The 10,293-nt window shown below is 57.3% G+C and overlaps 5 protein-coding genes across 5 annotated transcripts in view; 4 read left to right on the forward strand and 1 right to left on the reverse strand.

Moving 5' to 3' along the window:
* Positions 1-2,875: 2,875 nt before the first annotated feature.
* Positions 2,876-4,710, forward strand: ISF_00930 (Zinc finger domain-containing protein, C2H2, LYAR-type; the record flags this gene model as incomplete). Its single annotated transcript, XM_018844537.1, has 3 exons — positions 2,876-2,896; positions 3,358-3,480; positions 3,565-4,710. 3 exons carry the CDS (start codon positions 2,876-2,878, stop codon positions 4,708-4,710), a joined length of 1,290 nt encoding a protein of 429 aa, XP_018708987.1.
* A 1,206-nt stretch (positions 4,711-5,916) lies between these two features.
* Positions 5,917-6,768, reverse strand: ISF_00931 (RING-1 like protein; the record flags this gene model as incomplete). Its single annotated transcript, XM_018844538.1, has 1 exon — positions 5,917-6,768. The coding sequence occupies one exon, from the start codon at positions 6,766-6,768 to the stop codon at positions 5,917-5,919; it is 852 nt and encodes a 283-aa protein (XP_018708988.1).
* A 605-nt stretch (positions 6,769-7,373) lies between these two features.
* ISF_00932 (hypothetical protein) lies at positions 7,374-8,093 on the forward strand (the record flags this gene model as incomplete). The annotated part of the gene is made up of 1 exon (XM_018844539.1): positions 7,374-8,093. One exon carries the CDS (start codon positions 7,374-7,376, stop codon positions 8,091-8,093), a length of 720 nt encoding a protein of 239 aa, XP_018708989.1.
* A 486-nt stretch (positions 8,094-8,579) lies between these two features.
* On the forward strand, positions 8,580-9,538 carry ISF_00933 (hypothetical protein; the record flags this gene model as incomplete). Its single annotated transcript, XM_018844540.1, has 2 exons — positions 8,580-9,055; positions 9,118-9,538. The coding sequence occupies 2 exons, from the start codon at positions 8,580-8,582 to the stop codon at positions 9,536-9,538; spliced, it is 897 nt and encodes a 298-aa protein (XP_018708990.1).
* A 653-nt stretch (positions 9,539-10,191) lies between these two features.
* ISF_00934 (exs) overlaps positions 10,192-10,293 on the forward strand; it is a gene marked incomplete at both ends in the record, with an annotated part of 1,350 nt that continues 1,248 nt past the window's right edge. Inside the window, one exon of the mRNA XM_018844541.1 lies at positions 10,192-10,282. Within this exon, the coding sequence (XP_018708991.1) occupies positions 10,192-10,282 (91 nt within the window). The remainder of the gene's footprint in view (positions 10,283-10,293) is intronic.

The following is a 10,293-nucleotide window of genomic DNA, read 5'->3' on the forward strand; positions in this document are numbered from 1 at the left end:
AAAGAGATCGTTTTGAGCAGGAAAACAAAAAAGGAAAAATGGCACGAAGGGGGAAAGACTCGGCAAACAAAATCAACTTCGCTTCTGCATGCCTGTATCGTCGACGTTATCGCAGCAGCAAGGACACTGCACGTAATAGGATGATGGGCAGAAAGATGACCCCATACAAACCCATACCGCGCCGATGTCTGTCCCAGTATGTAATTACAGACACAGTCACAGGCACAGGAACGCCGTCGTCACACAGTAAGGAGCCCATTACGGCCAAGAAATATGTTAGCCCGTCCGTCAGTTTGCGCCTGGTGGCGTCGCTTGCGGCCTGGGGCAGATTGCGGCAGTCTTCTTTTTTTGCTTTTTCGCCCTTTGACGACTCCATTTCACCAAAAGCCGAGCTGTACCAAACTGTTGTTGCGCCGTCGATCGTCCAAGCCAGGCACACATGCCAAAGACGCACGGGACAGACGGCCGAGCAGTCAGCTAACAGGTAACATTGGGCTGATGATGCGGACAGCTGATTTGACGGGCGATGCGCCAGCTGAGAAGTTGGGAGCTGCGAGAGGGTTACTGCAATCGTCGAGGCGTAGCCGACAGCATTCTTGGCGGCGCATATTCGTAAGCTGAGTGACGTGAGCAAGGCCAGAGGTCGCGGCGGACATGGCCGCAGCGATGTCAGGATGAACGGCCAACGGACGGTCTCGTTCCTGGCCTGAGCTGGCTGGCGTCATGGGCAGATACCCAAGGCGAAATGGTGCCGAGGCGACATGCTACAAGATACAAGACAGGAGATGGGGTGGTGCCATCTTTCGGGCGCCACGTACCGCCGTGGCGACATGTACAACAACGACTAAAAACTAGTATGCGGACGGGCGTAATAAATAGAAACACTGGCAAGACGGATGAATGGTGACGAGCGAGGCTGCTGGTATTCGTGATGGGCGCGTAGGGAGATTTGCTTGGGCGGCTGGATATCAGGAGTAAAGAGGTGAGTGGCCAGTGATGCGGACGGCAATATGATGGGCGCGAAGAGAGCCAACAAGGGAGGGAGAATGACGGAAGAAGTGGTACAAGATGGATATGGCGGGTAGCTATAGCATTGCCGTGTATCACGTCGCAGGCAGCGATGGATGTATGTATGCATTCGATGAATTGGCATCAAGAGGAGAGCAAACAAGACAGTGGATGCTCTTTCAGGCACGAGAATGTGATGAGAAGGGAATGCTAGGAGCACCCCTGCAGTGCCAGATTATTGGAGTCATGTGACCTGGGGGCCTTACGGTTCTTGGGTGGGTGAGGAGGTGCTGGCCAATCATGGTGCCATACGTAGAAACAGACACCCAGGCAACCAATCGGAGGGGGCGTGTGCGCAGTGGTGGGGGAATGACGCTCAGGCTGAAAGTGCTTGACAAATTACAGGTGGTACAGGCGGTATTTCGCCAGTTGGTTGGAAATCTGGATGTTGGAAAGGACATGCGAAGATGAGGCGATTTTTATTTGTCAAATTGTAGGCGGTACGACTCTTGTTTCTCGCCTTAGTGGCTGCGGGATGTTGGATGCTTCGTCGGCCGGCCGGCCGACGGGAGGGAGTGACTGAACTGTTCGGCCACTGGCTGTAGCGCTGTGCTCCCCCGGCAACCCGCTACCTCGGAGGACCCCGCCGTTGGGCGTCGCTGGGCTGCCTGTTAGGTCCTCGTTGGGTATTTTGTGAGTGATGACGGGGAGTCTGTGAGTGAATCAGTGCAGTGCAGGTGTGCAGTGTGGTACAAGTAATAATTGCCAATGAGGATGTCGAGAAGATGCGATGAGGAGGGGCTTTGATGTCTGCCTTTTTGCTGGCCCTTGCCTATTTCGCCCGCCTGCCTGCCTGCATGCCTTGCCAGCTGGCAGGCTGCAGCAACCCCAGATGGATGCTGTGGGCGGCAAACGGGGGAAAAAAGTGAGGACAACAGGAAAAAAAAAGCAGAGGAAAAAATTAGCACAAGCAAGCCCGTTTCCACTCGACTCCCCCAACTTTTTCTTCTTTACAAAATATCAACAAAGCATCCCAGTTTCTTCCCGCTATAGCTCCAGAGCCGACAAGCCCGTCGCTATCAATAATATTGGTTGTCGCCACGTTAGCTCGCTTCCCTGGAGTCACCCCCTGTCGAGCCAGCAAGCACTTCTTTCTCCAGGCGACGTTTTTTCTTCCCTGCCCCGGTACCTCGCAAACACATCGCCAGTCTCGTCCAGCTCAAGTACCAACCCAAGAAAGCACGGCACCCGCAAAGCATCGTGCAACGAAACAAGGCCCAAAAAAATTACGCTTCGCCCACCTGACCCTACCGTTGCACCGTCTGGCGCCCCTCCATTCTCTAATCATTCCAATTCCGCACCTCGACAAAGGCTTTTCCTTTCTTTCCTTTGCTGACTCCCACTTGGCTTCCGAGTCGCATTCCTCCGCCTACAGCCTACGGTTCCCTTGCGTCCATCCAAACAAACGCCTCTCTAATCTCCTGACGCCCTCCGTCACAACACCCTAGCCACCACACACGACGGCCCTCTCCCGTCTCACCCCTTGTCCTCCATCAAGTCAACAAGCAGACGGAAAACGCCCCCAAGCTGCTCAAGGCTCGATCAAAACTTGACGGCCGACTCGAATCCCTTTGCACACCCCCAGCAGCCAGCACCCTGGGACACTCGCTCGCTTGCTCCATCACTTGCTCCAAGCAAGCCTCTAATACGCACTCCAGACAACCAAGCTCCATCTGCATTGCGCCCCAAGCACTCCTGAGACTCTGAGACTCCGTCCAAAAAAAACTCCACAGCCACTCACATCGCGACCCAACCCTCAATTCTCACCTCCCGCCAATCAAACTCGCCCCTCTACTCGCTGCCCATCATGGTATCCTTTTCGTGTGAGGTAAGGCATTCGTCGTCCGTTTTCCCTTTTGCTTTCCTTTCCTTTCTTCCTTGCCATGCGTCACTCTTTTAGCCCACACCACCTTTAATCTATCCTTGCCCGGACCTGACATCACTTCCGACACACCCACCATACACCATTCATACACCACCACCCACCATACTGGTACACCATACCAGACCTACCGTCCATACATCCTACTCCCATCAGCACCATTTTAGAACCTCCCTTTCTTGCTCGCTGATCCCCTGGCCTGTTCTGGGCCACCCTTGCCCGCGGCCCTCACTATCTTTACATAGTTCGCGCGTTTGCCCTTGATCCCTCCAAACCATCAAAACCCAAGTCATCTCCCCCGCGATTTAGCTCCCTTCCCCCCCTCGTCTCACTACTATCCCGCCCTCAACTCTATCTACTCTCTCCCTCAAACTCGACAACATTCATACTCACATTTGCAATTGCAGGAGTGCGGCGACGTCCTCACTAAGAAGAAGCTTGACCCTCATCGCAACCGTTGCCACGGCGCCACCTTTACCTGTATTGACTGCATGGTCCATTTTCCTGGCGTCCAATACCGCTCTCATACTGTAAGCCTACCCATCACGTCACGGCTCACCTTGCTCGCATGCCTGCTTTCCACCATCCTGTGTTTCGCTGACACAGACACGCAGTCTTGCATGACCGAAGATCAGAAGTACCAGGGAGCTTTATACAAAGAAAAGCCCAAGAAGAACAGCAACAATACCCAAACCCAAGCTCAATCTCGCAACACCTCGTCTAAGCACGACAGCAACCCACAGCCCACCAAGAAGACCAAGATGATGGCCCATCAATCATACGTTCAAGACGTCCCTGACGACGCCAGCTTCGGCCACTGGGCCGAGTACGCCGGCCAGACCGAAGACGAGCGCTCGCCCGTCGACCATATGCCCGAGGCGCCTACACCTCCTCCTGCCCACAGGGAACAGCCATTCAACGTCTTCGACTACCTCGTTGCCACCGGCCAGACCCCCAATGCCTCCAACGTCGATCTCGCCAAGCCTATGCCGGTCGAAAGTCAAAGCACCTCACTTGTCCGATACGAACACAACGCGGACGGTTACCTTGTCGATGACGAACCCTACGTCCAGTACGGCAGCGGACCCGTTCATACTGATGCCTACGTCACACCCGCTCCCAAAACGGAGCGCCGCCGCAGCAAAGACGGTGACAAGAAGGACAAGAAGCGCAAGCGACTGCACATCGAGGTAGCTGGTGATGAGGAGATGGTTGATGCCCCTCCTGTGCTTCACTCTGGACTCACCGGGAACCTCAAGAGTTTGATGCGCTTCCCTCCTTCTCCCGAGTACTCTGGTGACGCTGCCGAAGCCACACCCGCCAGTCCGTTGAAGAAGTCCAAGCACAGCAAGCACGGAAAGAGCAGCCACGGCCACAGCCATAGCATCTTCGACATGATCACTGGTGGTTCAAAGAAGTCCAAAAAGTCAAAGGACAAGAAGCGTCACCGTCGTTCCAAGAGCCCCAAAAGCCCCAAGAAGCTCGAGTTTCACAAGGAACCCCCCAAGACAGAGACGGAGGGACAAATGGTTCTCTTCAAGCCCCGCGCCGACATGTTCCTTGGCTTTGTCAACAAGGGTCCTGAGAGTGACCGCGGCTGCAGCATGAACAAGGCTCTCAAGCGATACCACCGCGAGCGAAAGTCGTCCGGCTCTAGCGTCTCCAAGGTCAAGGACGAAAAGGAGCTCTGGCGATCCCTGCGCCTGCGCAGAAACGAACGCGGCGAGATTGTCGTCTTTGCTCTCGACGACGACGAGTAATGTCGATTCTGCTGGCAGGATGACTCTTCATTGATACACATTGGCGCTTCGGTGGCCGCTGCCGCGAGGCACAGTTTGATTTTGGCGCGTCTTTTTGCATTTGAGCCGTTGTTTTGATCCGGGCTACATCATCTTCATGACATTTTTGCATCATACCTATCATCTACTGTATTCCAACCTCACCCCCCTTTCTTTCTTTCCAATAGACGGAGATGGTACTGTTGCTCATTTCCTCCTGCAGGAGATGGGTGCAGGTACTGTTGTCGGTTTCAGCTCCTCCCCCTTTCTAGGCCTTGGCTAGTAGAGGGAGTGATTCACTGAGCCTCTTGTACAACAAGCGCAGCTCTCGTCTGTGACGGGGATAAACAAAAAAGGCACATGGACGTCACATCCGAAGGCCTATAAAAGGGACATACAAAACTTTTTACACCAAACAAAAGGAAGAAGCGAAAACTTCTCGTGTTTGAAAAGAGGAAAGAGAGGGCTTGCGGTATGCAAGCAAGCATCAGTGAGGAAAGGTTGGATCTCGCTGAGAAGAGGGGATTTAATGACGACGGGGTAATCATGATACCATGGGAGGAATTTCTCTTAGTTCTTTTCCTTTTCTTTCTTCTCTTTTTTCATTTGCATACTTGATCTTTCATATTTCAACAGAAAGCGAGACATTCTCGTCGAGACCTGCAAGGTCAAGGACATAACGAAGGCATCTATCTATCTTACAGTGAGTGTTATTTCATCTCTCATCAGTTTTTGTGTGAATATTCCGGGAGCCTTGGTAGTATCGGGTGTGTTCTATTTTGGATAATAAACAACTATTTCCACTCTATTTAAAAATTACACAATGCATTGTTCGTGGTATCATGTGCATGCGCTCCATATCTCCCGCCAGATCTTGCCAACCAGCCTATGTACACCTCTTGGATCTCCCCGTTTGCTGGTTTTATCAAAACACCCGCAGGGGAAGAATGTGCTGGACGAGCGCGTCCCGCCTACACAGGGGACACTCGGGCTTCTCGCGGACCCAGTCCGCGATGCACTCCCAGCAGAAGACGTGGCCGCACGGCGTGGCGGACGGGTCCTTGAGCTCCTCGAGGCAGAGCGTGCACTTGCGCTGCTGCGCGCCCTTGACGTACCCCATGACGCCCTCGTCGGCGAGGTCGAAGCGCGCCGCCCCCGCTCCGCCGGCCGGCGTGTGCGTTGTGGCGGCTAGGTCCACGCGGCTGGCCTGCGGCCCGCGCGCGCCGCCGCGTGGAACCCGGCGCGCTCGCGCGGAGCCAGGAGCTCCGTCTCGGCGAGGGCCTCGCGGACGTGCACCCACCCGCGCACGGCCAGCTGCACGACCAGCAGCACGCCGAGCACCTCGTAGCCGGCGCGGTCGGGGGTGTCCGGGACGTCGCGGGTGAAGACGTAGCGCAGGCCGAGCGCGCGCTTGGCCAGCTCGTAGTAGGTGCCGCGGAAGTAGAAGAGCGCCAGCGTGACCGCCTGCAGCGGCGCGGCGCTGGTCAGCCCCGTGAGGTGCGCCGCGACGTACCGCCACAGCCGCGCCTCCCGGCCGTCCTCCTCCCCTTGCCCCTCCAGCCTATCCACGCGCGATTGCAGTAGGGCTCGGAGGCGCGCGCGCAGGGGGGGCAGCGCCCGGCCGGCGAGGTACGGCAGGAGCACGCTGGCGGCGATGTAGGCGGCGCGGCGGGCGAGGGTGGGCAGGCGGCCGCGCTCGCGGGCGGAGACCTGGACGAGGTCGCAGTACTCCTCGCCAAGGGTGCGGTTGCCGGGGAGGGTGGTGAGGGCGAGGTAGGTGAGGGCGGCGCCGGCGCGGAGCTCGGGGGCGGCGGCGTGGGCGGCGCGGGCGCCGAAGAGGCGGCGGTGGAGGTCGGTGAAGGTGGTGGCGAGGTGGCCGGTGAAGTAGGCGTCCTTTTGGTGGGCTCGCACGATGTCGGGCGCGGCGGCGAAGGGGTACGGCGAGGCGGAGGAGGAGGAGGAGCTGCCTGTGGCGGATGGGGGGAGAGGCGGTGGTGGTGGTGCGGCGGAGGGGAGCGGCGGCTCGGCGGCGGTCGCCATGGTCGGGGATGCGGTGGTGCGCTGTTCGTCGTGGGTTGTGTTGGCTTGGTGTTGGTGTCGGTGTTGATAAATGATGGGTGGCAAAGGAGAGAATTATTCGTGGGTGAGAGGGCGAGGAGGTTGGAGATGAGAGGTTGAAGATGGAGATTCCCCAGATGTTCGGACCTCGGGATCTTTGGTTGCCAGCTGCTTTCAATATTAGGCGTGCCTTAAAATAAGGTGGGCGCTGGCCGATCGGATTGGGCTTAGCCTAACCGATGCCCTGAGATCTTCGAGACAGGCACCATCATTGCCTTCAGCACCATCATTCAAAGTCGTCACGGCTGATCGAGTATTTATTCCAGAAGTGCAAATCAGTTATTTAATCCGCAATGATAATACCATTCGACCTCACTCGTGATTATGCATCCCGCTAAACCGCAAACTAGCACCGTACTAGCGAGCCTCACTACCACCTTGCCATCAAACGAGGCCATAGGCAAATACCCCGAATTTTGATATGAATTTGATTTTTCCTTTTGAAATTTCCTGTGCTATCTTTTCTCGATTTCTTTTCTACTCGTCCTCGATAGATTGCGCCGCCTGACCAGAAAACGACCCCAACCATGCCCACCAACTTCGAAGTCTTCGGGACCACCTCACCAACCTCGGCTCGCTCACCACCGTCCTCACGCCGGAGGCTACCTCTTCACAAGCAACTCCTACGCGGCGGACTACTGGATCTCTCACGGCCCCGTCGGCTGCGCCTCGCAGGACGTCGCGGCGTGCCTGCCCGGCGGCCGGCAGCGGCAGCCGCTGCGGGACTGGCGCCGCGACGAGTTCACGCTGGCGTACTACTCGCCGGGGTACCGGTTCCCGGCGGGTTGGACCGCGGCGACGGCGGTGAAGGTGGTGGGAGTCTTGGCGACGGCGACGGACGTGTGCGAGGACGGCAAGGACGGCGAGCCGCTGCACGCGTTGGAGCTGATCCTCGACGTCTTTGCCTTTACGGCGGTGCTCCGACGGCCGCAGGACGTCCATCGTTCGAGGTCACGCTGCTCGGCGCGAAAGGTCCCCGGGTCGTGCCGGCGTCGGGCGCGCCGGTTAGGACGAGCCGCCTGCCGCTAACGGAGGAGGGCGTCTACGAGGTGTACCACACGGTCCCCAACGTGCTGCTCATCAACGGCGGCCAGGAACCGACGGGGACGGCGGCTACGGCTACGAGTACGGGCGAGGCTGGCGGGGACGAGACGAAGAAGAGCTCCGGGAACGTAAAGAGTCGGAACGCGACTTCTCTCGCGGCCTTGTGCTCAATGGTCGCTGCGGCGTGTGCTCTTTGTATCTGAGAGGGGTTTATGAAATGAGTGGTATCTGCTCATAATTACCTGGTATAAAAAGCGTAGCTGGTGTTGTGATTATTTAATATTAAAGACCAACTGGGTTCCTCCTTTGACCACTCGGCTTTCTGTTGATGGCTAGCATTGAACCGAGGCCACTTGGCCCAAATATGAGCCCGAGACTCAAGTCATTTCGTTTCTTGTGTGAACATCAAGTATCGGATCATTCTGCTTCCTACCTGGATTCGGCAGTCGCCGATGCACGCCAAGTCCACCAGCGGAAATACCCCAGCCTTATTATTGTCCCTGACGGCGGGGGGGGGGGCGCATCCGGACTATCGACCGTAATTTCTTGACTAATATAATTTCCAACCAGCATTTCTTTACTTACCAACGGTTTTTCTTTTTCCCCTCTTCGTTATACACCTGACCTTTCTTTCCAACTTGGGAAAAGCACAGCCTTGAGACCCTTGACGTCCCATCCGCCTGCCCAAAATGCCCTCCGAGACGGCCGTCTTCAACCGCACGCTGACCAACCTCGGCCCCCTGACCACCGCCTTCACGCCCGCACCGTCGTGCACCGCGCTTCCCAGCCAGTCCGACGCCGGCTTCATCTTCTGGCATCGGACGTTCGACGGCGACGGCCCCGCCAACGGCGCCGACGTGCCGTACGGCTCCGTCGCTTGCACGCCGCAGGACCTGGCCACGTGCTACCCGTCGGGCGCGGCGCGGCAGTCCATCCTCGCCAGCGGCGGGTACGAGTTCACCCAGCCGTACCACTCGCCGGGGTACCGCTGCCCGGCGGGCTGGACGGCGGTGGCGTCCGCGTCGTACGACGACGCGTGGTCCGAGCTGTCCGCGTTGGCGCACAACCTCTCGGCGCCGGCGCCGAGGGGATACGACGCGGTGGTGACGGCCTTTGCCATCTCCGCGCTGGCGCCGAGCGAGACGGTGACCGTGTGCTGTCCGAGGTGAGCTCCCCCCGTCCCGACGGAGAGCTTGGCTTTGGTTTTGCTGACGATGGACTACAAAGCGGCTACGAACCGTTCGCCGGCGACTACGAGGTCCAGTTCGGGTGCACGTCCTCCCTCGGCCCGGCGTCGTCGCGCGGCGTCAGCGAGCGCTGCTTCAACGACCGGCCGACGACGACGGTCACGTTTGGGTACTGGAACGGGAGGGTGACCAAGATTGAGCCCGTGTCGGACGCGCCGACAAAGTACACGCAGCTGCCGCTCGAGACGGGCATGTCGTATGAGGTGGTCCACACCATGCCGAACGTTGTGCTGATCAACAAGGGCGATGATGCCGGCGGCGAGGCTGCGTCGCCGACGACGACGCTGACGGGCACGGGGGCTGGGAAGGACGGGAAGAAGAATGCGGCGAGTGGGCTGAGGGTGAATTTGCCTGTTGCTGCGACTGTGCTGGTTGGTGTAGCTTCATTCTTGGGCCTGTAAGGGGCAGGAGGGTCGTGCATTTGGCGGCTTGACGTTTGCACTCGGTCCATGCGGTAGAATGTGATTTAACATTTATGAACGGTAATTTTGGAGCAAAATATGAGGCTACATAGCTTACAATTCTTAATCTTATAATCTCCCAACACGCCCCCTTACCGATACCTGCATAGCTATCCTTGCTCATACGGTAGCAGCCCATGACAGCACTCTGTAACCCAGAAGCATAGACAATTTTTTTCTCCTCAAAATTAGAAGAAGAATCTTCTATTTTTCCAGATCGTATTGCCGCCATCTATGTTTCTTTTTAGTAGGCCCTTTTCCTTTTTCTCATCGCGTTCCTCGGCCGCCCCTTGCCGCAGTTGACGCGCCAAGGGGGGGGGTGTCCGCGGGTGGCGGGGCGGATCTCTTTTTCCGCTGCCCCTTTCGGCCATCTGGCTGCAACCTCGAACCTTGAACCCAAAAAATTCCACGACACCAGTTCTCTCCTTTTCTCTACCCGTCCTTTTCTCGTCTCTCCTTTTCTACGAATACACACCTCAATTAACCTCGAAATCTTCTCCCCGTCCTACTTGCCTCCGACCCACGCGACCCTCCCGTGCTCCCCGCGTGCGCGCGCGCGCCAAATGTCGACCACCTCTCGATAAACCAAAACCATGGACGGCGATCCAAGGGTCGAGCCGCAGCTCGACTCCTTTAGCTTGACGTTTCCTCTCCCATTTCGCGTCGGCTTTATCATAACCCTCGGTCCGTCCCCC

Source organism: Cordyceps fumosorosea, assembly GCF_001636725.1.
Source record: "Cordyceps fumosorosea ARSEF 2679 chromosome Unknown scaffold_1, whole genome shotgun sequence".
Classification (NCBI taxonomy): Eukaryota; Fungi; Ascomycota; class Sordariomycetes; order Hypocreales; family Cordycipitaceae; genus Cordyceps; species Cordyceps fumosorosea.